General features: G+C 41.8%; 1 protein-coding gene across 5 annotated transcripts; it reads left to right on the top strand.

Annotated features, from left to right (window-relative positions):
• Positions 1-1,834: 1,834 nt before the first annotated feature.
• Positions 1,835-26,022, top strand: prr5l (proline rich 5 like). Of its 5 annotated transcripts, none has more exons than XM_014123844.3 (11): positions 1,836-2,151; positions 4,464-4,552; positions 4,686-4,717; positions 5,957-6,087; positions 11,506-11,586; positions 11,860-11,908; positions 16,870-16,927; positions 17,396-17,487; positions 17,873-18,007; positions 18,335-18,455; positions 20,526-26,022. In XM_014123844.3, the coding sequence occupies exons 4-11, from the start codon at positions 5,966-5,968 to the stop codon at positions 20,903-20,905; spliced, it is 1,038 nt and encodes a 345-aa protein (XP_013979319.1). In that variant the 5' UTR covers positions 1,836-2,151; positions 4,464-4,552; positions 4,686-4,717; positions 5,957-5,965; the 3' UTR covers positions 20,906-26,022. The 5 variants fall into 5 exon arrangements, with proteins under 5 accessions (XP_013979320.1, XP_013979319.1, XP_013979318.1 ...); XM_014123843.3 differs by having other exon boundaries at positions 4,426-4,552; XM_014123842.3 differs by having other exon boundaries at positions 4,354-4,552.
• The last annotated feature ends 1,693 nt before the right edge of the window (positions 26,023-27,715 follow it).

Here is a 27,715-nt window from a genome sequence, read left to right as displayed (position 1 = left end):
AAAAGCTTGTCCGGAGAAGACAAGGTGAGCGCTACCATCAGTCCTGTGTCATGCCAACAGTAAAGCATCCTGAGACCATTCATGTGTGGGGTTGCTTCTCAGCCAAGGGAGTGGGCTCACTTACAATTTTGCCTAAGAACACAGCCATGAATAAAGAATGGTACCAACACATCCTCTGAGAGCAACTTCTCCCAACCATCAAGGAACAGTTTGGTGACAAACAATACCTTTTCCAGCATGATGGAGCACCTTGCCATAAGGCAAAAGTGATAACTAAGTGGCTCGGGGAACAAAACATCGATATTTTGGGTCCATGGCCAGGAAACTCCCCAGACAATCCCATTGAGAACTTGTGGTCAATCCTCAAGAGGCGGGTGGACAAACAAAAACCCACAAATTCTGACAAACTCCAAGCATTGATTATGGAAAAATGGGCTGCCATCAGTCAGCATGTGGCCCAGAAGTTAATAGACAGCATGCCAGGGCGGTTTGCAGAGGTATTGAAAAAGAAGGGTCAACACTGCAAATATGAACTCTTTGCATCAATTTCATGTAGTTGTCAATAAAAGCCTTTGACACTTATGAAATGCTTGTAATTATACTTCAGTATTCTATAGTAACATCTGACAAAAATATCTAAAGACACTGAAGCAGCAAACTTTGTGGAAATTAATATTTGTGTCATTTTCAAAACTTTTGGCCATGACTGTACATGTACATACTACCTCAACTAACCAGTGCCCCCGCACATTGACCCTGTACCCGTATCCCCTGTATATAGCCTCGCTATAGATATTTTACTGCTGCTCTTTAATTATTGGTTACTTTTCACTGTAAGGTCTACATCTGTTTATATTCGGAGCATGTGACAAATAAAATTTAATTTGATGTTGTGTTCACCATTTATGTCCTGTAGCTTAACTATTAAAATGTGGCACTGGTTTGACCCTCTGTAGAACAAATAAGGCTCTTGCTTAAGTGATTATAAAGGATCAGCACTGTCCAATTCATTTTAGCCTGATCCCTTTTCTTGACTGACAATCAACCTGATGATTCCCTCAGTGGGGTTTTTGACTTTCTTGAGCACGTTCAAGAGTCTGGAACTTCACGTTGACATGGTAAACTGTCAAGTAGATGTCAGGTAGAAGGTTATTTTGAGAGAATCAAGGGATTTATTGTTTGGTCAGGGTGGAAAAATGGATTGATCTTACCCTGTTTCATTTTACTCTTATCAAAATCACAACACTTTGAAGTTTAAATGTTTAACTTTTAGGATTGCACAATAATAATGGATTGTAAAAATACGATATGTGCAGGCCTAGTTGCATCAACATGTATGGTGATAGTGGAGGGTTTAGAAATGTTTTTTTTTGTAGGCCTATAAATTGAAATTATATTGGTAGGCAAAATTGCATTTCTTCACACTAAATGTGTGACAAGTCAGTACTTGACTTCATTAATCCTAGACGAAGCCTGCAGTTGGCTTGTGTAATGAATAGTATAATTTGATATAACATATTATACAAATTACAATGCTAGTAGATAGGTACAAAATAGTATACTGTGCAGTGTGCAATAGTTCCAACACAGTTATTGTGAAGCATCTAGGCCTATGCTTTTATTGTTGAATTTAGTGAAAGTCAATATTGTATTAAAGACGACCATTTCCTAAAAACTCCCTATCAATTCTGCGACAACTCACATAACTTTATTATAGGCTATAATAAACCGTTATAATGCTTCCGCTTACAGAGAGCGGTGATCACTTCATGAATATTTAAACGGTTAAGTATTCCGTAACAATCGGTGTCGGGGAGGAGGGGCAGGCACCACGAGAGAATGAACGAACTCTATAGATGTGTATTGATGAAAGTCACACTTGTAAGCGCGAGCGTCGTCCGATACTTTGAGGTAGAAAGTACCAGATGTAGCAAATAGCCTTCAAGCTAATGCAACTCTTTATGGGCTGAAATATTTAGACGAGGAGACTAAAACCCAAGGACCTTTCAATAGGTTGAATTTCCTAATTTGCTAGTTCAAAGAGGTATAGCCTACACATGCTTTATATACGAATTTGAAATTGTCGCCACAAGGACGCCGCTGTGCGCTAGACACGGCAATTGAAGAGTAGTTGAAGTGAGCTTGTAAAAGGTAAGATACGGTTTAAAATATGTTTGTTTACAAAATGTATTCAAATTAGCCCAGCCTACTTCTAAAGATTAATATTCACTTTGACACTCACACTTCTAATATATGTTTTCTGTCTTTCAACTTCTCGAGATTCTGATTTGCCATCTTGAAGTTTCTTCCCAAATGAGTGTGTGTGTGTGTGTGTGTGTGTGTGTGTGTGTGTGTCAGTGAACGTAAAGATGGCAGCAAAAAACTGCACACATATGTAGAAAATGAAGTCAAACCATTGAATAACATCTCCAATCTGAATTTTGCAGGACTGAGCATGCTGCCTGTTACTCCTTGGTAGTTCAGCCTGCTCTCATAGACTAATAGTGACATAGTCAATGTAAATCCCGGACACCCAAATTACTATGATATATTATGTTTGTTATAAAAAAAGGTCATATTTAGCACCCCAAAAATGCCGATACCGATTAATGGTCCGATTTTTATGTATGTATGTATGTATGTATGTATGTATGTATGTATGTATGTATGTATGTATGTATGTATGTATGTATGTATGTGTAATAATGACAATTACAACAATACTGAATGAACAATGAACACTTTATCTTATTATAATATATAAATAAAATCAATTTAGTCTCAAATAAATAATGAAACATGTTCAATTTGGTTTAGATATTGCAAAAACACAGTGTTGGAGAAGAAAGTAAAAGTGCAATATATGCCATGTAAAAAAGCTGACGTTTAATGTTGTAAATGACTATTGTAGTTGGAAACGGCTGATTCTTTATGGAATATCTACATATGCGTACAGAGGCCCATTATCAGCAACCATCACTCCTGTGTTCCAATGGCACGTTGTGTTAGCTAATCCAAGTGTATCATTTTAAAAGGCTAATTGATCATTAGAAAACCCTTTTGCAATTATGTTAGCACAGCTGAAAACGGTTCTGCTGATTAAAGAAGCAATAAAACTGGCCTTTAGACTAGTTGTGTATCTGGAGCATCAGCATTTGTGGTTTCGATTACAGGCTCAAAATGTCCAGAAACAAAGACCTTTCTTCTGAATCTCATCAGTCTGTTCTTGTTCTGAGAAATGATGGCTATTCAATGCAAGAAATTGCCCAGGAACTGACGATCTCGTACAACGCTGTGTACTACTCCCTTCACAGAACAGCGCAAACTGGCTCTAACCAGAATAGAAAAAGGAGTGGGAGGCCCTGGTGCACAACTGAGCAAGAGGACAAGTACATTAGAGTGTCTAGTTTGAGAAACAGACCTCTCACAAGTCCTCAACTTGCAGCTTCATTAAATAGTACCCGCAAAACACCAGTCTCAACGTCAACAGTGAAGAGGCGACTCTGGGATGCTGGCCGACTAGGCAGAGTTCCTCTGTCCAGTGTCTGTGTTCTTTTGTCCATCTTAATCTTTTCTTTTTATTGGCCAGTCTGAGATATGGCTTTCTTTGCAACTCTGCCTAGAAGACATATTATATTATACGAGATGGAAGATGGACCTCCACAAATGTATACATACCATACGAAATGTAACATGTCATACCAAGTGGCGGGAGACATATTTACGTTTACCATGTTACGTCTACCCATGAGTCCAAGTTGCAGCAGTTTGATGCACCTTTATAGGAAAGTACAGTAACGGTGGTTGACGCTAAGCTGACAGTCATTGCAGCCTAAGGCCTGCTTGTGTGTGTGACACTCCTCGCTGATAATAATTACCACTATTAACTCCTACTGCTGATTAGGGAAGGAATTAGATCTTTAGAATGTCACTGAAGGTTGCAAGTACTTAGTCAAAGAGGCAAGGTAACATCCAGTGTTGGCGATACCAAGCCTGTGGAAATAGAGTGCAGGTGCTGATTCAAAAAGAATGAGAGATGGAGAAGTAGAAAGCTCTGTGTTGTATGGTTTCTTTGACTTTGTAATCAAAGGCTTTTGTTTGGCATAATTGTTTTTCAATTTAAAAGTATTTCAGTGTCATTCTGTTACCATAGAATTGCCCTACTACTACCATCCCCTATCCAGTCATCTACAGATCTGTGATAAACATTGTATTTATGGATGCATTTTGAAAGTATACATTCGTAGTGCCCACTACCCTATTCTCAATTAAGGCGACCCAGGTGGCTAATAGTCCAGCCCTCATGTTGCAGAGTTCCCCACAAACCCTCACTCTGATTTCTTCTTGGATCAGGGCAAATGGAAGCACCCGGGATGGGTGCACACAAGCATGCTATTGTTTATTTTCATCTGGCCTGCCAAACAGAGAACAGAGAGAGAGGTGATTGCTAAATACTTATTTAGCGTTGCCAGGCTACCCTCAGTGGAGTGCACAAAAGGACAGCATTGGAGGGGACGCAGAGCAGAGCACGAAGGCAAGAGAAAAAAAGGAGGTGCAGAATAATTTTTCATTTACAGCTTTTCAATGTTCTTTCTAATTTTGGATCTGTGCTTGATGAGGACACATGTACATAAGTCACGTACTCTCTCTCTCTCTCTCTTTCTCTCTCATTCATTTGTACACAGACAGGCCCAACTGAGCTGGTCATAACACATCCGTAAGTCTTAACCAATTCTTTCACGCAAGCAAGGGTTGGCCCACATATCTTGAATATTAGGCATTGCGCCTCTTTAAAGGAGTGGTGGGTGCTGTTGCTTCTGCTCTCATTCTACAGAGTAGATTGGGGAGGTAGGGATACTTTCTGACACCCAGATGTGTGTGGGATGGGGTGACGTGGTGGGTACAGGCGGGGCGGCGGTGTGTGTTCACCAGCTTGTGTGTGCATGTCTCTCTCAAGTGTGTACCGTAGGTGTTTGCTAGCTTGTGTTTTGTGCAAGTCTGTGTGTGATTGTTTATGTACCAGGCCAGCTTGTGCATGAGTGCCTTTTCAATGCGTGGGAAAGAGTGCATGTGCGTTGTTTACAACATTTGGTGGCATTCACCACCCTCCCTTCCCCTTCATGTGGGCTTCCTGCTCTCTCTGTCAGTGGGTGACTTGAGTCTAAAAGCTGTGCGATGGCCCACCTCCTGTCACCTTGTCCCTTATCTCATTTTAGTTTACCAAGCTCTCGACACAGCGTTATTTTTGTGGCCTGGCTCACAAGCTATCCATATATCTGTGCGGAACGCCGAATCCCATTAAACTGCTGTTCTCAGGCACTTATTATAGCCTAGTGTAGCCTAGCTTAGCCACTCTTCTCTTACCTAACCAACCCAGGCTTTTGGCGGTTGGCCCTTTCATTAGGGCACAGTTTGTGCTGTAAACAGTACTGAGGTTTGGGTTAGAGCAGTAAGGCAGGAAGCTAATGGACGAGAGGAAGTTGACATGACTGCACAGCGGGGGTTCACCACCTCGCTGCTTTCGGAATGATACAGGCTCTCTCGTATTGAGACAACATAAGCATACATACCTGCTGTGAGAGCGAGTGTCTGTGTCTTCCCCCTCAGACACGGTTTCGCTTAGTGAACTTACTCGCTCACTGTAGCGGTTTACTGTACACACACAAACACATTTTGTGTGAGTGTTGTAGCCAAAGTATTTTGGTTTCAGTCTTCATCTACGCCAGTGGCTGTTGATTCTGAAACTTTCACAATGTCACACCTAGTCTTCCATCCATGCGGTCTATTCAGTAGAATGAACGGTTTTAGCATTGGAGGCAGAAATGCACTGTCTAGCTCATACACAGACTTCTATACCGCAGGATAAAGGATTATTTATTTCATCGGCAATGTCATGATCTTTTAGTTGCACCTAATTGAATAGCCATTATTAACCACTGACTTGTGTTTTATGCAGGCCTGGTGCATGATGGGATCTTTTCGGAGGCCCCGTCCTCGCTTTATGAGCTCGCCCGTGCTGACGGACCTCGCCTGCTTCCACGCCAGCTCGGTCGGCCAGCAGCTGTCCAACACCAGCGTCTGGAATAGGTGGGTGAGCCTCCTCATCTGTGTGAACCACGTCCAACACTGCTTTTAAATGTGTGTGTTTGAGTGTGTGAAACACGTTTCTCTTTTGATACATCTCTGACAGAGGGTCCATACCAGCCATTAGATACTAAACTGACTTTGGTTTGCTTTGAAATGGGAAGCAGTTAGATTTGATACATATCATATCTCTTTGTGCCTCACTTTATTTCCCTAAAATGTCCAAAGAGAACATGATAGGAAATGACAGGATAAATAATGTTGGAATCCCACCAGGAAGTTTTTAGAGGATGTGGGTTATGTTTATATTAGTAAGTGTACGGGTTGGAGCAGGAAGACCTGCGATGGTCTCTTTCCTCTCTGACCACCCCATCACTCGTAATCTGCAAAAAATGAGGATAGTACTGTTGAGCTGGCGGTTTTGAACATGTTCACTACGGAAACGGAAGCTAACTCTTTATTTCGGTATGGAAATGTGTCAGGCTGCTCTCCCCCTCCACTTCTCTCAGGAAGTGAATAGAGCATTTGACAGGATGTTTTGTGGGAAGCGGATGGGGCAGCGGGCGCTTCGGCTGCTAAGAGGTCACTTCCGCTAAACCCCAGAGGTGCTACTGAGGCGCTTCGCGTGCTCTTTGTCCACCCAAAGCAGGGGGTCTTTCCATAGGTGTGGAGTTTGTGCCCTTGGTCACATGGTCACCGGCCGCCGCCACAGCTTGAACGGCACAGTCCTCCACAGCGAAGAGCCGAAGTCACAATGTACGCTGCACTGTTTTGATCTGATAGTGGACCGCCCTAAACTAGAACAAAAGGCCAATGCAAAGTTTTCACAAGCCCTATTTTCCTTTCTAATTCCTTCAGCTCTACAAAAGTGCCCAGGGGGTATGGGCTAGGGGTTGATTCTGGACAGTACCTTTACACAGCTTTGCTACACAATGAAAAGGTTTATGAAAACCCCCAAGGCCATGTTATGACAATGTGTTATGTCATGTTATGACAATATCTGCAGAGGGGCTTTAAATGGATATCTGGTTTTCACTGTTTACAGTATGTCCATGCCTCCCTGTTGCAAAATGGATCATACTTCACACCTCTTTTCCTACATTGGAGAATTCATATTCAGGAAATGTTGCAGGGCACTAATTCTCCACGGTGGGTTGTTATCAAGATAAGTTTAAAAAAAAAATGTCATTAACATGACTCAAGACATACACTGAGTATACATAACATTAAGGACACCTGGTCTTTCCATGACATAGACAGAACAGGTGAATACAGGTGAAAGATATGATCCCTTATTGATGTCACTTGTTAAATCAATTGGTGTAGATGAAGGGGAGGAGACAGGTTAAAGAAGTATTTTTAAACCTTGAGACATTTGAGACATGGATTGATCCCCAATTATCCATCATATCTCCCAAAAACATTTTCAACATACATCTGTAAAATGATAGTCTAGAAACTAAAGCTTTGGTTGTCTTCCTCTCAGGCTTCCATGTCTTCTCCCTGGACCTCCTCAATATCCACCTCTTGAACATCAGGCCTCATCTTCACTGTCACTTTCCAACCTTGTTGAGGATGGCTCGTTGTCAGACTCAAAAAGCCTCAAATTTGCACGGATGGCCACCAATTTTTCAACCCTTGTATTGGTCAGCCTGTTGCGTGCTTTGGTGTGTGTGTGTTCCCAATCAAGGACCAGTTGCGCTCTGAGGCGGCTGATGTTGGTGGGATTTGGAGGATGATGGAGGCAACAGGGGAAAGAGCCTCAGATCCACAAAATCCCTTCCACCAGGTGGCTGATGAGATATGTTGGCACGACTGCCATATTGCATCTCCATCCCAAAGCCCTTGCTTGGAAGTGTACTTTGCCAGACTGCCAAGAGCCTTGCCCTCATCCAGGCCAAGGTGGCGAGACATGGTAGTGATGACACCATAGGCCTTGTTGATCTCTGCACCAGACAGGATGCTCTTGCCAGCATACTTGGGGTCCAACATGTATGGGCTTCAGGCAGAAGTCTTCATGCTTTTTGATGTATTTCAGAACTGCAGTTTCCTCTGCTTGGAGCAAAAGTGGGCTGGGCAGTACGGATTTATTTTCTTACATTTGCATGCAGAGTCTGAACATCAGACAGGATGACATTGTCTCCCTCAATCCGTGCATTGGCTACTGCTATAGGTTTCAGAAGTTTCAGGCTGCTTACCACTCTCTCCCAAAATACATCATCCAGGAGGATACTCTCGATGGGGCTGTCCATATCGGCAGACTGTGGTATGGCCATTTCTTGGAGAGACTCCTTCCCCTCCAGGAGACTGTCAAACATGATGACAACACGACCCCAATGGGTGTTGCTGGGCAGCTTCAATGTGGTGCTCTTATTCTTCTCACTTTGCTTGGTGAGGTAGATTGCTGCTATAACTTGATGACCCTTCACATACCTAACCATTTCCTTAGCTCTCTTGTAGAGATGCATGAGCAGCACAGCCAATGGGTGTGATGTAAGGGTAGGACTCAACTTTAGACCAAGCAGCATTCATGTTCGCAGCATTGTCTGTCACCAGTGCAAATACCTTCTCTGGTCCAAGCTCATTGATGACTTCCTTCAGCTCATCTGCAATGTAGAGACCGGGTGTGTCTGTTGTCCCTTGTGTCTGTGCTCTTGAAGAATACTGGTTGAGGGGTGGAGATGATGTAGTTCATTATTCCTTGCCCTCAAACATTCAACCACCCATCAGAGATGATTGCAGTACAGTCTGCTTTCTCTATGATTTGCTTGACCTTCACTTGAACTCTGTTGAACTCTGCATCCAGCAAATGAGTAGATAAAGCATGTCTGGTTGGAGGGGTGTATGCTGGGTGAAGAACAATCAGAAATCTCTTCCAATACACATTACATTTTACATTTATGTCATTTAGCAGATGCTCTTATCCAGAGCGACTTACAAATTGGTGCATTCACCTTATGATATCCAGTGGAACAACCACTTTACAATAGTACATATATATATATATATGTACTATCTTTTTTTTTGGGGGGGGGGGGTTAGAAGGATTACTATATCCTATCCCAGGTATTCCTTAAAGAGGTGGGGTTTCAGGTGTCTACGGAAGGTGGTGATTGACTCCGCTGTCCTGGCGTCGTGAGGGAGCTTGTTCCACCATTGGGGTGCCAGGGCAGCAAACAGTTTTGACTGGGCTGAGCGGGAACTGTGCTTCCGTAGAGGTAGGAGGGCCAGCAGGCCAGAGGTGGATGAACGCAGTGCCCTTGTTTGGGTGTAGGGCCTGATCAGAGCCTGAAGGTACGGAGGTGCCGTTCCCCTCACAGCTCCGTAGGCAAGCACCATGGTCTTGTAGCAGATGTGAGCTTCAACTGGAAGCCAGTGGAGTGTGCGGAGGAGCGGGGTGACATGAGAGAACTTGGGAAGGTTGAACACCAGACGGGCTGCGGCGTTCTGGATGAGTTGTAGGGGTTTAATGGCACAGGCAGGGAGCCCCGCCAACAGGGAGTTGCAGTAATCCAGACGGGAGACGACAAGTGCCTGGATTAGGACCTGCGCCGCTTCCTGTGTAAGGAAGGGTCGTACTCTGTGAATGTTGTATAGCATGAACCTACAGGATCGGGTCACCGCCTTGATGTTAGCGGAGAACGACAGGGTGTTGTCCAGGGTCACGCCGAGGCTCTTAGCACTCTGGGAGGAGGACACAATGGAGTTGACCACCGTGATGGCGAGATCATGGAAAGGGCAGTCCTTCCCCGGGAGGAAGAGCAGCTCCGTCTTGCCGAGGTTCAGCTTGAGGTGGTGATCCGTCATCCACACTGATATGTCTGCCAGACATGCAGAGATGCGATTCACCACATTACCTGTGAGCATCAGAGGTAAACCAGTTGCATACACGGCTCGAGCATGACATTCATCAGCATTTCTCTGACTACGTTCCTCCATTGAGTCAAACAAACTTCTGATTCCAGGAGGACCATGAGCTGTTGCTATCGATAAGGTGTCTGATTCATCATTTTCACCTCGAATAGAAGTAGTGGGACTTTTGTCAGAGGTTGCTTGTTGTGAGCGCTGAGGGAACTTTATGCACACTTTTTGGCCAGATGATTCTGCATCTTTGTTGCATTGTTCACATATGATTTGGCACAGTATTTGCAAATGTACACAGCTTTTCCTTCTACATTAGCTGCAGTGAAATGTCTCCACATATCAGATAATGCCCGTGGCATTTTCCTGTAAAGATGAGAAAAAAATGATAAAAAAACCGAATACAATTCCATGTACAGATAAATAGTTAAGTAGTTAGATTAAACAACTCCTTTGTAAGATACATGTTTTAAAATGAAACATGTATGGAAATAGGTGAATTAACACTCCTCAGTTAGGCTCAAGCAAGCTAAAACCCACACGGAAACAAAAACTAACTAGCAGAAAGTGTTAAGTTAGAAATTATTTAAACACACTGCTGTAGGCTACTATTTACTAGTTAACAAAAATATTATGCATGTCATATAAAATATATTCACCCCAGCCAGTAGTGTAATCAAAACTTACCAGAAAGCATGTAGTTCTTGGCTCAGACAGTGTAGTAGTGTGGGCTCAGTAGCATCTCATTAGTGTGCAAGATCTTGAGAATCAGCTGTACATGTGATATAAGAGTGCACTGCACATGTGATGGAAGAATGCACTGTGAATGCAGAAGGTTGCAATTCCATTGAATTGGGGATAGTTTAACCAAAATATGCCACAATACCTCGAATTGCCTTATGTGTATCCCACAAAAAAGGTTCACTGTAATAAGTGAATTATTTTTTTTAAATGAATTTAAGCAAAATTCCCCAAATTCCCGTGCTTAACTTCCTATGGAAAAATTCAGGAAATTTACCGGAAAGTTTACGAGCCTTTGCAACCCTAGGCAAGACAAAATATTTAAGTGCCTTTGAACGGGTTATGGTAGGTGCCATGCGCACCAGTTTGTGTCAAGAACTGCAACGCTGCTGGGTTTTTCACGCTCAACAGTTTCCCGTGTGTATCAAGAATGGTCCACCACCCAAAGAACATTCAGCCAACTTGACACAACTGTGGGAAGCATTGGAGTCAACATAGGACAGCATCCCTGTGGAACGCTTTTGACACCTTGTAGAGTCCATGCCAACACGAATTGAGGCTTTTCTAAGGGCAAAGGGATGCAACTCAATATTAGGAAGGTGTTCCCGAATGTTTGGTATACTCAGTGTATGATTGACTTATTAGACAAAATGAGGCAACCTAATCACCATCTATCACAATCAGCCATCTTTCAGAAAAGTTTAAATACGGTCCTGTTGATCTCAGCCAGAGCTTCCCATTTGCCAGGCAGTTGAGGCTCCCTCACCTATGCCCTCTGACCTATGAGCTCTGACCTGACCCTGTGTTTCTGTCCCTTAGCGTCCAAACAGCCGTGATAAAAGTGTTCCAGGGTGGAGCGTTGCAAGCTAATGAGCTTTACACCCTCAATGAGAGCATCAGGTAAGGTTGAATTGACAGTCTAGATCCTGTAAGAGCTTTGTGACTTCACCGCACACTGCAGGAAGCTTTGGAGATAGGGTCCTCCTTGTTTTGTTCTTGTAACCCAGATAAGGCCTTAGTGGAATCAACATAAAGGAAAGGAGACATCAAAATGTTTACACCCCCTTTGATTTAGGGCACTGCTGTATGTCAATACTTTTATAAAGTGAGTTTTAAATCAATGTTTTTCTTTCACATTATTAGCTAGTGTCCCATTGTTCTGTGTCCTTTTAGATGGCTCCTCAAGACCGAGTTGGGCTCGTTCATCACAGAATACTTCCAGGTATGCTCTTTCCCCTTGCATGTACTGTAGATTCACCACCCAAAATGATCAAAGGAATAGTTTGCTTAATATAATGCAGATGTAGGTACATATGTCGTTTATTTAGGGACTTAATAGCCATATCAGGTTTGTAAGTAAGGATTTTTGCCCCATTCATTCCAAAAGACCCTTTCAAACTTTCCAGTCAAATGTGTTTGTAAGGTGTTTTAGGAAAATGCCTCAATAAGAAGAATTTAAAAACAGTCTGGGTGAGTGTCAAGAGCCAAGGTACCTGGAAAATCATATACATGTGTCAAATGTAGTAGTAATAATAAGTCATTCATATATTTATTTATTTTTCAATTGAAGTGAAAAGTGTTTTGGTGTTTTAACCTCTATGGGCTAGGTGGGACGCAAGCGTCCCACCCGTGGTGCACTCCATCAACAGCAGGTGCATTTCAAGAGCGGCAAATTTGAATCCAAATAAATGTCAAAATTCAAATTTTTCAAACATACAACTATTTTACACCCTTTGAAAGATAAACATCTCCTTAATCTAACCACGTTTTACGATTTCAAAAAGGTTTTACGGCGAAAGCATAAATTTAGAGTATGTTAGGACAGTACATTTACAAGAGTTGTGTGTAATGTTGTGCCAATTCAAAGACAGGCGTCACCAAAACCATAAATCAGCTAAAATGATGCACTAACCTTTTACAATCTCCAACAGATGACACTCCTAGGACATTGTGTTAGACAATGCATGCATTTTTAGTTCTATCAAGTTCATATTTATATCCAAAAACAGCGTTTTACTGTGGCGTTGATGTTCAGGAAATCGTTTCCCTCCAATAACCGGCATTCAAGTCAGCACCACAAATTAAATAATTAAAATTAGAAAACATTGGTAAAATATTATATTGTCATTTAAAGAATTATAGATTTACATCTCTTGAACGCAATCAACTTGCCAGATTTAAAAATAACCTTACTGGGAAATCACACTTTGCAATAATCTGAGCACTGCGCCCATAAAAATACGCGTTGCGATACAGACTAGCCGTCATGTTGGGGAGATCTAAAATCGAAAATACTATGTAAATAATCCATTACCTTTGATTCTCTTCATCAGATGTCACTTCCAGGTATCACAGGTCCATAACGAATGTAGTTTTGTTCAAAAAAGCTCATCATTTATGTCCAAAAATCTCCGTCTTGTTAGCACATGATCTAAGCCCGCCGGCCTTCACTTCATGAACGAGGGGAAAAAATATATTTACGTTCGTTCAAACATGTCAAACGTTGTATAGCATAAATCATTATTTTTAACCAGAACATGAATAATATTCAAGTTGGACGAATGCATTCTCTTTTATAACGTATTGGAACGAGGGTACCCAACATGAACTCGCGCGCCAGGTGTCTAATGGGCCATCATCGTTCCATGGCTCTTGTTCGGTCAGATTTCCCTCCAGAAGACTCAAAACACTTTGTAAAGGCTGGTGACATCTAGTGGAAGCAATAGGAAGTTCCAAAATATTCCTCAGCCCCTGTGTTTTTCAATGGCATAGGTTTAAAGGTAATACAACACATCAGGTATCCACTTCCTGTCAGAAAATGTCTCAGGGTTTTGCCTGCCAAATGAGTTCTGTTATACTCACAGACACCATTCAAACAGTTTTAGAAACTTTAGGGTGTTTTCTATCCATATATAATAAGTATATGCATATTCTAGTTACTGGGTAGGATTAGTAACCAGATTAAATCGGGTACATTTTTTTATCCAGCCGTGCAAATACTGCCCCCTAGCCCCAACAGGTTAATAAACTGAATTTAGATTGCTGTCTTAATTATTTGTCCTAAAATACCAGTTGAGCCAGTGGCGATTTTAGCATGTAAATCTTGGTGGGGCAAACTCCCCCCAAAAATGGAGATGCATGCCAGCAAAGCCACTACACTACACTTACACAACACAACACTAAACATCACATGAAGTGCACTATAACGGTGACAAACGGTGCCCACAAACTGTTAGGGCCTACTTAAAGCTGTCCCAACAGCGCAGTCCCAACAGCAGTCTCAACACCTTACCACTGCTACACCTGGCTATCAGCGGAGCCTTGTCTTTTAGCGAAACAGTGGTCCCGTGTGGCTCAGTTGGTAGAGCATGGTGTTTGCAACGCCAGGGTTGTTGGTTCGATTCCCACGGGGGACCAGTACGGAAACAATTAAAAATAAACAAATATTTATGAAATGTATTCACTACTGTAAGTCGTTCTGGATAAGAGCGTCTGCTAAATGACTAAAATGTAATTCAGCCTCATTTACTGCCTTTAAAAAATATAGCTGATGTGGCTGACTTGCTTAAGCAAATGTGGTTTCTACTGACAATTGAGATGTACAAATTATGGCATACTGGGACGACGAGTGGATGAGAGGCAATCCGTAATTTCGATTAAGACATTAACGAGCGAGCTAGGACGGACGTAGTCAATATAACTATTTGTTCAGCACTTTTGAAATGTACAGCGATAGAATTCAGAACATGGGCCATTCTTACGGTATTCTCACTGTACACCAAGTCAGAACCGTAGGATAAATAAGGGGGCGCATATGCAGACAATGAAAGCTCTTACAATATTCAATGATTACATTTCTTTAAAACAGGCTATAGGCTACATGCACCACCAAGTCAGAACAGTAGGCTAAATTATGAGGGGAAAAGGGACCAAATTATTAGGGTGAGGCACATGGGCATGTAACGGCTTACTACACAACATACACTTTGTTAGGCTCTGACAAACAGAGTGAAAAACTAACAGACAACTAGTCAAAGCTCAAACCAAGTTTATCCACCAAATGGGTCAAACAGCTGCAAAGACAAAGACATGGTTCCACCAGCACAAGTATTTATACACCCCTTTAGGCGGAGTCTCCTCCTTTTCTCTAAACACTACATCTTTGTTGCTAGGCAGGCAGTTAAGTGATGTGGGTAATAAACTGTTCCTTCCTCCTTCATGTGACCTGACCTGACCTCGGCCCCCCCATTCCTCACTAATCCACAGCTATCCACCCTTATCAGTGACCGCAACCATGTGATTGTCTTTTGCCTTACTTAGTAACTTCCCAGGCCCATGGCTCTTATCCGCCCTCAATTGACCCCACCATATACATTCCTCCTACATATAACCATTAACTTCTGGTGTAGCAAGTATTTCAAATTACAACACAACAACTCAGTATTACTTTCTTAGCTACAGTGTACATATCTCCATGGCATATTACATAATTTCTGAAGCAGCATACAATACATTTTTTGACTCACCTTGTTGTGCTGTACTCCTTTGAACAGGAAGTGGCGCGGCGGACCTTCGTGGGCAAATTTTGTCATCAAACTTTGTCATCAAAGTCTGGCATTCTCTGGATTTATGGTGCTTTCAAGACAACTGGGAACTCTGTAAAGGTTGAATCATGACGTCAGTGATCTTCAGTTCGTAGCTCTAGAAAGAGGCTTGAGTTCCCGACTCTGAATTCCGAGTTGGAAGACCATTCAAAATGTATTTTCCCAGTCAGAGCTAGTTTTTTTCCCGAGGTCACAGTTGTCTTGAACTCACTGAAGTCTGAGATTTCCCAGTTACGAGTTTCCAGTTGTTTTGAACGTGGCAGAAGTCATGCTGAATTGACAGAATTGCCAATGTTGAATGTTTATCCTTTTAAGCTTGGAAAAGAGATCCTTAAACCCAGACTTGGACCACACACCCACTCCACTGAATAGCAGGCTAGTGATTGCTTTGCAATGCTTGCAGTTAGCCACTGATTCCTTCCAAACCACTCATTGTTGAATGTTCAATTTCCAATGTGTTATGTAATGTTTCTGTCCAACGGCCGATGAGCACCAATACGTTTAATCTATAAATTATCTTCATAATTTTTCTTCATATGGCAAGGATTGAAAAGGATTTGCCAGTGGATTGTCGACTTCATCCATGATGATGACTGCTAGCTTACTAGCTAAGATTTTGAAAGTATGATGTTGACATAATCAGTCCAATCAAAGCTACTGTAGATATAACAGGATTTGACGTCTTTTTATCTGTGGCCAATGACCTTGAGCCTTCTTGGATGGGCACTTCTAATGTAACTCTATGGCAGCGCCCAAGGGGCTTGAATTTTCGAGCTCTCCCTGTAGATTTTGTGGTGACGTAGTGTCCCCAAAAGTAACAACACTGAGCCAATCACGGCGCAACTAGAGAACATTACCAACCCCTACACTCCGTATATTCCGCTGGCTGCCCCACCACCACAGAAAGCACTGAGCTAGGCTGAACACCTGCATTTTGGAGTTGCCTTACTCAAGAAAGCAAAAAAGAGAACATGTTTGTATGTGGCTTTATTAACTCAATGATTTTTTTTTTTGCAAACTTATATGTGACACGTATTCATGCCAAAATAACATGCAAAACAGGCTAAACAGGTGGGGCTCTGAGTGTGGGGCACTGAGTTGAGCAATGGTCAAATTACTTTTTTGAATCCATCAAGCCTCAATCAGAAGTGGAAGTGTGTGTTCCATTGCAGTGTCAGTTGAGGTGTTACACAACACATTGATTTACCAGCTCCTCTATATGCAATGAGCAGATTTTCTTTTGCTTAGTGCTTTTCTGTGCATTTGTTGATCCATTATTCAGTCAGCATAGAACTGATTATTTTAAAGGGGTTGAAACCTGTTCATTCTGAACGTTGGTTATAAATATCCCCTTTTCTACGTGTTTTGGATAGGACACAAATGAACACCTCCTTTCCGCAACCTTACACCAACTGGCATGTGAGATGCATTTCATTTGCACACCAGATGTCCCTCATGTCGATTTTAATAGAGTCATTGGCCTCAGCCATGTAAGAAAACTTCAAACTGTTACTGTTTCCTTGAATTTAAAAACATACGTTTCTAACATTTAATCTTTCTTTCTTACAATTTGTCCTAGAATCAACTCTTGACCAAAGGCCTGTCACATATTCTGGAGAAGATTAGACTATATGAGGGTAAGTGTACCATCTGCGCCATGAAACATTGCAAACAATTTGGCTAGTTTGCATTTAAGGAAGTTACTTTGCTCACAGCGAGATGATCAGGGTATTTTCCCAAGTTCTTATTCTTGGGAGGCATTCCTCGGTTGGAACTGATTGATGACAGGTCTCTACTGTAACCGCTTGTGTTTTTACCCTATTAAACCTCTCATAAGGACACAGAGGAATGAGAGTGAGATCTGAGCCTCATGCAAAGAGAGATTATTTGTGACTGACCACCTCGATTCGGTCTTTTGTAGCATCAAAGCGTTATGTGTAATAGCAATTCAATAGTAAAAATCCTTATCCAAGTGCCATATTGCTTTCCACCTGTCCAATGCTTTCAGACTCAGGGAACGAAGGCTCTGTGAAAGGACTTAGATCTGTTCCATTTGTCACAGTGTCATCTAATGGTGGTTCATTTGTCCCTCCCATTCTCCTCAGATGACAGTCAACTCCTTATCCTGTCCGAGATGTGGGTCAGGTTCTTCACTGGGATCTTGCCCACGCTCCAGGCTATATTCTATCCTGTTCAGGTACTGCCAACATACAGCCCGTCCTTTCGCTGAGACTTTAAACCGACTGCCTGACCCTCAGTGATCAGTACAAATCCCATGGCACTTGGTTTATACAGTAGGGGTGTTATTAATCCTGCCGTCCTGGCTTAATTCCAAAACTGGCTGCTCATTCTACTGCACACAGCCAGATAGGGACAATCCTCTCCTGCCCCTGTCAGTGTAGGGCCAGACCTCTTTTTCTCTCTCTCCTTCCCTCTCTCAATTACAGCTTCTGCTTTTTGCCATACTCTTTCGTTTATTTGGCATCTTGAAGTCCTCCTAGCCCTTTACTGTAATGTTTCCATCTAATTTCATCCCTCATGAACATCATTAGTTTATGTGTGTTTTTTTTCTGTGAGTGCAGGGTCAGGAGCTTACCGTCAGACAGATGGCTCTACTGGGCTTCAGAGACCTGGTCCTGTTGAAGCTCTCCCTAGAAGACCTACTGCCCATTGCCACAGTCCCCCCAGCCATCACACAAATGCTGCTGATTCTGCAGGTAAGCTTACTTCTACAGCAGTCATTGTAATCTGGACATGTAGACACTTTATGTGACAATTGTCACCACATATAGTAGAATAATAATAGTTAGTACATGTAGCTTCTAAACCCCTGTGGGTCAGTTGCAGTGAAAGCTGAAGTACTACATGGCAAATCAGAGCCTGGCTCTGTGGCAAATGAACATAACATTATCTCACATCGTAATATGAAGTTAATGCAATCGGGTTCAAAGTGAGGCCTCTGTGTCAACTGTCTGTGTTGAGCACCGTCCCATGCTTACTCACAGTGTATCTGTCCATGTTTCTGTCATTGTATCTATCCACAGGGCACCCATGAGTCTAACGGGCCCAGTCAAGAGTACTATCAGCTAGAGGGATTGGTCGAGACAGTCATCTCGCCTTACCTGGGGAACATCCTCCACGTTAGCAACACCAACTGCTTCGTAGGTGAGTGGCCTGGGTCACAACAAAGCATAGTATAAGCTTTGGTCCCACTTTTTGTAGTAAGATGAAGTGCTTTTTTTTCTTCCCTAATCATATTGTATTTTGAACAATAATGAACAATTAATAAAAGAGTAAAATAGTACTTGTTTTCAAAAGAAGCATTAACAGTAATTTGACCAGTTCTTTTAATAAGAAGGAGAATGTGTGATCCCTTTATGGTGGCCCCCAGGCTCTGAGGGGAAATAAGCCTTGAAAACCCTAACTAGGCTTCTATGGCATGACAAATCACATAAACCACTTAAAAAACATCACCAGAGCCTGCAAATCTGCATTTGATCACATTTCTTATCCCACTGGCCTGGAACTGGCTAGCACATACACTTTCTGTATTGCACTCTTACTCCCCTTCCCCAGTGTAGTTGTTTCGATGATTGGGATGGTCGTGACATCATGCACTAAACTAGAGCATGCAGATATCCCAGAGTAATTAAAGGCCCAATGCAACAGTTTTTATATCAATATCAAATAATTTCAAGGTAACAATTAAGTACCTTACTGTAATAGATTTCCATTAAAATGGGCAAAAATAGCTTTTGGGAGTGGTCTGAGTGGGGAAGGGAAAACCAGCTGTTATTGCAGAGAGGTTTGGAACTCGCTTTGTTATTGGTCTATTAACCAATTTACAGCATGGTGATGTCACAATGGAATGCCAAAACTCCCGCCCATGCAAACCTGCTGATTAAAAGGTCCTGTGTAAATTGTATTTTCAACCAGCAACTACAGTGCCAGCAACTACAGTATTCACACCCCTTGACTTTCTCAACATTTTGTTGTGTTTAAATTGAGATTTTTTGGCACTGGCCTACACACAATACCCCATAATGTCTAAGTGGAATAATGTTTTTTGACATTTTTACAAATTAATTAAAAATGAAAGCTGAAATGTCTTGAGTCAATAAGTATTCAACCCCTTTGTTATGGCAAGACTAAGTAAGTGCAGGAGTAAACATATGCTTATTGAGTCACATAGTAAGTTGCATGGACTTTAAAATGAATTTTGAATGACTCTGTACCCCACACATACAATTATCTGTAAGGTCTCTCAGTCGAGCAGTGAATTTCAAACACAGACTCAACAACAAAGACCAGGGAGGTTTTTCCAATGCTTCGCAAAGAAGGGCACCTATTGGTAGATGGGTAATAATAAATGGATTTCCCTTTGAGCATGGTGAAGTTATTAGTTACACTTTGGATGGTGTATAAATACAACCGGTCACTACAAAGATACAGGCGTCCTTCCTAACTCCGTTGCCGGAGAGGAACGAAACCGCTCAGGGATTTCACCATGATACCAATGGTGACTTTAAAACATTTACAGAGTTTAATGGCTGTGATAGGAGAAAACTGAGGATGGATCAACAACATTGTACTTACTTCACAAAACTAACCTAATTGACAAAGTGAAAAGAAGGAAGCTTATACAGAATAAAAAATATTCCAAAACATGCATGCTGTTTGATACAAGGCACTAAGGTAATACTGCAAAAAATGTGATAAAGCACTTTCTGTCCTGAATACAAAGTGTTATGTTTGAGACAAATCCAATACAACACATTATTGAGTACCACTCTCCATATTTCAAGCATAGTGGTACAGTAGCTGAATCATGTTATGGGTGTGCTTGTAATTGTTATGTTTTTCCGGATGAAAAATAAATAGAATAGAGCTAAGCACAGGCAAAATCCTAGAGGAAAATCTGGTTGAGTCTGCTTTCCACCAGACACTGGGAGATGAATTCAGGAATACTTCCTGAAGTCACTGTATCAGGAAATAAAAAAATATTTAGCACTGTTAGTTTCATCAGGTGTTGTACAATATGATAGAAAAACACTGGAAACAAACATAATTTTGACTACTGGGCCTTTAACAATTGTTCTTGAATTAGGACTGGTGAACTACATTGCATTGCATTTATCCAATGCATACTCATCAGGAGTCGACTGTATTACTTTCAAACAATAGCAGAGAAATACTCAAACAGGTGTTTTCCTCTTCTTCTTCCTATATCCCTAGAATGCCGTGCACCACTTTCCAGGTTAAGAGGGGCGGCACAACCAGAGATCACTGTTACTCATCATCATGCCTCAGACTCCTCCTCTCTGGCTCCCCTAGTGGAGCAGGAGGGGGAATCCTACCTGGAGAAGGTGGGAGGAGTCCGACGCCACACAGTGGCCAATGCACACTCCGACATATGGCTGCTCTCAGCTTCTGGTAGGATGCAGCCTGGGATGGAGGAGGACAGTGGTGGCGGTGGTGGGAATGTGATGGCAGGCAACGGCATGCGGCCCAGGCCTTTCTCCAGCCATCCAGACATCCTGGAATCACCACTGGGTGTGGTGGGGCCCTTTAGAAAGAAGAGATCGACGGAAATCAGCTGCCATCCTCCCAGCTAACCAGTGATAGCGGCTGGAGACCATTGTTGTTATTGATTCCTGGAAACTGAGGGGATAAAAACCATTTCTGAGTGCGAGCAGGGTGGTTGAGTGGAGTCTCTGTCACCCAAGGGCATTCCCTCCTCTGTGCTCAGAGGCCAAAATGTGGAAACAGTTGATTGTCTCCGTACAGCTCTGTTTCCCTACGTGCCAACACGTCAGATGTATTTTATTCCTGGGACGCATTCCTCGGTAGAAACTGATTGATGACAGGTATCTACTGTAACAGCTCATGTTTTTACCCTATTTAACCTCTTATGAGGACACAGAGAAATGACAGTGAGATCTGAGCCTCATGTAAAGAAAGTATATTTGTGACTCCGTAGACTCACAGCTAGAAAAATTGTATATCATACACTGCAGTTGAGGAACAAATGGGAAAGTAATTCTGCTTTGAAAGTTGAAAAACTTGTAACCCCACTTTTGAGAAAATGGCCCTTGAATGTTTGGTACACCTACATGGAGAGCTCTTCTTATTCTACACCCATTCAGCATTGTTCACACCCTCTTAAGACTTAGCCCCACCCATCTCTTTCACGTGTGAGGCAATGTGCTAAACAGTGAGTATGGTAGTGTACAACAAAAGATTTAAAAACTAAAGGCTGGTTTATACTACTTCTATCGACATGTCTGTATACAGTTGTCACAGTGACATCATGAACATTCTATTGTCGTCCGACATCAAACTTGTTGTTGTCGTTATGAAAAATTATTAACAAAAAAATGACAGGCTGCATGACATCAGCAGCCTGGGGGTCCAAAATAGCATAACTGGTGCGTATTAACACCAATAAAACCATCTGTTTAAAAATTAAAAGCAACTTTCTAAACAATGTTTTTGGTTAGTTTCTAGCTTGTTAGAAGGTGTAAACGGTACAGTGAAATGATTACTTGAATAGTGGAGTCTTTTGTTTAGACATGTAGCTAGCTAGCTAAACAATTAACCATAATCCCAACTCATAACGTTACTACCCTGCATGAATCTATAGGTAGATAAAGCTAACCAACTATCTGGGTTCAATGTTAGCTAGCTAGCTAACATTAGGCTATAACTAGCAATACAAATGGCTCTGAGATATGAATAACATTACTACACAGATCATACAAGTAACATTAACTTGCGAGCCAGCCAGCCAGCTAACGTTAGCTAGCTAACAGTGAGCTTTAACTTGCAATGAAAATGACTTTCTGACAAAATATATCTGAAAATGTAGCTAGCTACATGGAGGAACGTTTCTCCATCTCTGTCACGGATGCCATGCTTGCCCTTAGTTTGAAGATGTAATCCAGACAGGTGCTTTAATAACCTCTTGGGGCTAGGTGGGACGCTAGCGTGCCACCCGTGGTGCACTCCATCAACAGCAGGTGCATTTCAAGAGCGGCAAATTTGAATCCAAATAAATGTCAAAATTCAAATTTTTCAAAAATACAACTATGTTACACCATTTGAAAGATAAACATCTCCTTAATCTAACCACGTTTTACGATTTCAAAAAGGTTTTACGGCGAAAGCATAAATTTAGAGTATGTTAGGACAGTACATTTACAAGAGTTGTGTGTAATGTTTTGTCAAGTCAAAGACAGGGTCACCAAAACCATAAAACCAGCTAAAATGATGCACTAACCTTTTACAATCTCCATCAGATGACACTCCTAGGACATTATGTTAGACAATGCATGCATTTTTAGTTCTATCAAGTTCATATTTATATCCAAAAACAGCGTTTTACTATGGCATTGATGTTGAGGAAATCGTTTCCCTCCAATAACCGGCAGTCAAGTCAACGTCAGAAATTAAATAATTAAAATTAGAAAACATTGGTAAAATATTATATTGTCATTTAAAGAATTATAGATTTACATCTCTTGAACGCAATCAACTTGCCAGATTTAAAAATAACCTTACTGGGAAATCACACTTTGCAATAATCTGAGCACTGCGCCCAGAAAAATACGCGTTGCGATACAGACTAGACGTCATGTTGGGGAGATCTAAAATCGAAAATACTATGTAAATAATCCATTACCTTTGATTCTCTTCATCAGATGTCACTTCCAGGTATCACAGGTCCATAACGAATGTAGTTTTGTTCAAAAAAGCTCATCATTTATGTCCAAAAATCTCCGTCTCGTTAGCACATGATGTAAGCCAGCCGGACTTCTCGTCATGAACGAGGGGAAAAAATATATTTCCGTTCGTTCAAACATGTCAAACGTTGTATAGCATAAATCATTAGGGCCTTTTTTAACCAGAACATGAATAATATTCAAGGTGGACGAATGCATACTCTTTTATAACGTATTGGAACGAGGGTACCCAACATGAACTAGCGCGCCAGGTGTCTAATGGGACATCACCGTTCCATGGCTCTTGTTCGGTCAGATCTCCCTCCAGAAGACTCAAAACACTTTGTAAAGGCTGGTGACATCTAGTGGAAGCAATAGGAAGTGCCAAAATATTCCTAAACCCCTGTGTTTTTCAATGGGATAGGTTTAAAGTCAATACAACACATCAGGTATCCACTTCCTGTCAGAAAATGTCTCAGGGTTTTGCCTGCCAAATGAGTTCTGTTATACTCACAGACACCATTCAAACAGTTTTGGAAACTTTAGAGTGTTTTCTATCCATATATAATAAGTATATGCATATTCTAGTTACTGGGTAGGATTAGTAACCAGATTAAATCGGGTACATTTTTTTTATCCAGACGTGCAAATGCTGCCCCCTAGACCCAACAGGTTAAACAACAGCCTTATGTGTTCTCTTTTCGACCGCCTACACATTTGCAATCATACGCCTAAATCTCCTTAGCTATCATACTCTGCTTCCACCGGTCATTCCACTGATTTCAAAACTCGGTCCTCCAGAAAGTGGAGAGCCTTAGCAACATTTGTGCAGTTCTTCATGACATTTTTCAAAAAATCAGCATTAGAAAGGATTACCTACATATACTGATCAGCTTATGTTATAGACAGAAGCGTGCTACATGGCAGACCAATCTGAACTTATCTCTCGGCATGTCCAGCACATCCATTATCTCAGCCAATCATGGCTAGCGGGAAGGTTCCTCGCTTTTTCTGTGGCTAAACCAACTAGGCTCGTAATATAACAATTTTGTTTGTATTTAAAGATGGCATACAAGTTTGTTTTTAAGGCACATGAACGTTCACATGTTCCAGAAGGCATTTCTGCCAAAAACTGCATTGTTATAAAAATAAAAAAAATATGTTCAAATGCCTCTCCTGTGAAGTTGTGACGCGCGACTTACGCCTAGTTTCCTGAAACGAGTAACATTGCACTGTGTAAGAGTCACCATTGCGAGGAATGTCTATGCTGCTGAGTTAACACAAAATACAAACCCTTCGGTAACATGGGGTGTAAGGGATTAGGGACTGAAACCGGAAAGCCCTTTCTGCCACTGGTGTAGTACTCCAAACCAGTCTGGAGACCACATACTCTAGACCACATATTGAGTGTCTCGGTCTTGTCTCGGATACATTTTTACTCGGTCTTGACTCAGTCTGGGACAGTGGAGACTCATAATTTCTTCCCAGCTGAGTAAAATAATTATCAGCTTCCATTCAGTCAGCGCATGAAACCGCTTCGCCAGGCCAAATATATACACTCCTTTATTGAAACATTAAAATCTTAACTCCTATAGAAACCTGAGCTTCCTACTTTACTCGTAACATTACTGTCCTTAACATTAACATTGTTTTATTTCTTTACTGACCTATTGTTCGCCTAATACCTTTTTTGCACTATTGGTTAGTGCCTGTAAGTAAGCATTTCACTGTAAGGTCTACACCTGTTGTAATCGGCGCACGTGACAAACTTTGATTTGATTAGGTTTCAATAGGCGATAAGATATTCATGTTTCAAGAAAGGAGTGTATATATTTGGCCTGGCCAAGCGGTTTTATGTGCTGACTGAGTGAAAGCTGATAATTTCGTTTTTTACTCAGCTGGTCTTGGCTGGTCTCGGGAAGAAATTGCGAGTCCTCATTGTCCAAGACTGAGTCAAGGCCGAGTAAAAATGTATCCGAAACAAGACTGAGACACTGAATATGTGGTCTGGAGTATGTGGTCTCCAGATTTATCTCCCCTGAGACCACCAAAGACAAATCCTGATTAGATCTTTTTTTCTCTTCAGTATTAACCCTTTTCTTTCCAACCAAAACTGACGTGATTTAATCATCACTGAAAACATAATTCTAATTATTATTTTATAAATCCTTAGCCCTTCTTTGAAGGCTTAGAAGGCCCTCGTTGTTTCCCACTGTGTTTGGGCTAATAATAATTTCTAGAGTGTCTCTATTTTCCCTCAGCATGCATTTATTTTATCTGAATGTATAAATATGTTGTTCTGAAATATGAACCCAGAAATACTGGACATTTAGAACTCTTATTATGGTGGTGATTTGACAAAATTACAATCATTGTCCTGAATTAGACTTGCTTTTTTCTGGTCTCGGTCTTGACTCTGTCTCGGACCCCTTGTCCCCTTCCGGTCTTGGTCTTGACTTGGACTCAATTTGCTCTGGTTTTGAATCGGTCTCACTTTAGGTGTTCTCCAACACAACACTACTTTCTGCCTATTCGAAGTTCAATGTACAATGTGATTGACTATTTTTACCAGCAAGCTACACTTTACATACGAAGTAACAGTGGTATTTTCTTGTGGCAAGGCCTAACAGAGTGCATACTTTAGCCAGGCGTCAGGTGGAACTGGTACGCTCATACTGTGAATTCAGCCTGCTATGCTGGATGCTTGAGCAGTGTATGAATGAAGTTATGAGTGAAATTATGCTTCCGGTTTATTTTATACACACCGGCATGCATCTCCTGCCCATCAAACATTTGATAAAGTGGTTATGTGATACGATGACAGTGTAGATGCTCCAAAGCCTACAATGATGGGATGCTTACGATACGCCTGTAGAGAAGCAGCTCTGTAAGTTACCAAGTTTGATAATTCAGGTTTTAAAACTGGCATCTCATTGTTCAGTCAATTTTGTGTGAATTTGTTTGTTTAATCAAAAATATATTTTTACTAATAAAAGTCATACCTATGTACATTACCGTTCAAAAGTTTGGGGTCACTTAGAAATTTCCTGAAGATCTCATACAACGCTGTGTAATACTCCCTTCACAGAACAGTGCAAACTGGCTCTAACCAGAATAGAAAGAGGAGTGGGAGGCCACGGTGCACAACTGAGCAAGAAGACAAGTACATTAGAATGTCTAGTTTGAGAAATATACACCTAACAAGTCCTCAAATGGCAGTATCATTAAATAGTACCCGCAAAACACGAGTCTCAACGTCAACAGTATAGAGGCAACTCCGGGATGCTGGCCAAAACTTGGGGAGACAAATAAAACTATTTGGCCCTCGGGCTGCCAGTTGGGGAACCCTGCTATACATCATCCCTGAGTTGATAAAAGTTCACATTTAATTGACCTCATCCATGGTCATATAAAGTCCACTTTATTTTCACTACAGAGGAGCAAGCAAGCGTATGACAGACATTGTGCCTGGACTGCGACCAACCTCTGATCTATTCAGGGTTCATAAAGTAAATAAGGAGCTTTGGCAGCCTTACTTAATCCCCTACTGGGAAAACCTGAGCCAAACCTCTGCAAGGAATGCCAGTCATGTTGTAATGTGCTTTCAGGAGCAGACTGGTTGGCCTGAGCTGCTCAAAATAAGGTGAGAGTATTTGACCTGTATAGCTGAAGGTTAGAAAAAGCTTCCACCCCAAGCGGTGGGTGTAAATGTTCCTGTGGAAAAGTATACTACAAGGTTACTCATAAAGATAATGTTAAGAGATGTGTGGAAAAATCAGATGCATTTTACAGCACATTTTGAAAGTATTCAGACCCCTTGACTTTTTCCACATTTTGTTAAGTTACAGCCTTATTGTAAAATTTATTAAATCGTTTTTTTCCCTCCTCAAACTACACACAATATCCCATAATGACAGAGCAAAAATATTTTTTTTAATTTTGGGGGCAAAATTAATAGAAATCAAAACTTAAATATCACATTTACATAACAATTCAGACCCTTCACTCAGTGCTTTGTTGAAGCACCTTTGGCAGCGATTACAGCCTTGAGTCTTCTTGGGTATGACGCTACAAGCTTGGCACACCTGTAGTGTGGAGTTTCTCCCCTTCTTCTCTGCAGATCCTCTCAAGCTCTGTCAGATTGGATGGGGAGCGTCGCTGCACAGCTATTTTCAGGTCTCTCCAAAGATGTTAGATCGGGTTCAAGTCCGGGCTCTGGCTGGGCCACTCAAGGACATTCAGAGACTCCTGTGTTGTCTTGGCTGTGTGCTTTGGGTCGTTGTCCTATTGGAAGGTGAACCTTCGCCCCAGTCTGAGGTCCTGAGCGCTTTGGAGCAGGTTTTCATCAAGGATTTCTCTGTACTTTGCGCCCTTCATCTCTCCCTTGATCCGGACTAGTCTCCCAGTCCCTGCCGCTAAAAAACATCACCACAACATGATGCTGCCACCACCTTGCTTCACCGTAGGGATGGTGCCAGGTTTCCTCCAGATGTGACGCTTGGTCCTCTGCTCCGACAATTAATCCACAGATAAAAGGGTAAACCAAGTATGTTTCTAGTAATCTCTCCTCCTTCAGGTTTCTTCTTTTTTGGACTTTATATGGCGGTTGGTGAGAGAAGTGGGACTTGCAGCGCATCAAGCGTCACAAATAGAACCAGGTTTTATTTTTGCGGCAGGCTATGCAGACGTGCGCGAGCAGTGGGT

This window comes from Salmo salar, chromosome 10, assembly GCF_965601325.2.
Source record: "Salmo salar chromosome 10, fSalSal1, whole genome shotgun sequence".
NCBI lineage: Eukaryota > Metazoa > Chordata > Actinopteri > Salmoniformes > Salmonidae > Salmo > Salmo salar.
The sequence above is the reverse complement of the archived record's forward strand: the minus strand, read 5'-3'. Positions and strand labels throughout refer to the sequence as shown.

Coding starts and splice junctions, on each gene's coding strand:
- prr5l (XM_014123845.3), top strand. CDS start 5,966: ATGATGGGATCTTTTCGGAGGCCCCGTCCTCGCTTTATGAGCTCGCCC. Junction 6,088..11,505: donor AACACCAGCGTCTGGAATAG/GTGGGTGAGCCT, acceptor TCTGTCCCTTAG/CGTCCAAACAGCCGTGATAA. Junction 16,928..17,395: donor GAAGATTAGACTATATGAGG/GTAAGTGTACCA, acceptor CATTCTCCTCAG/ATGACAGTCAACTCCTTATC.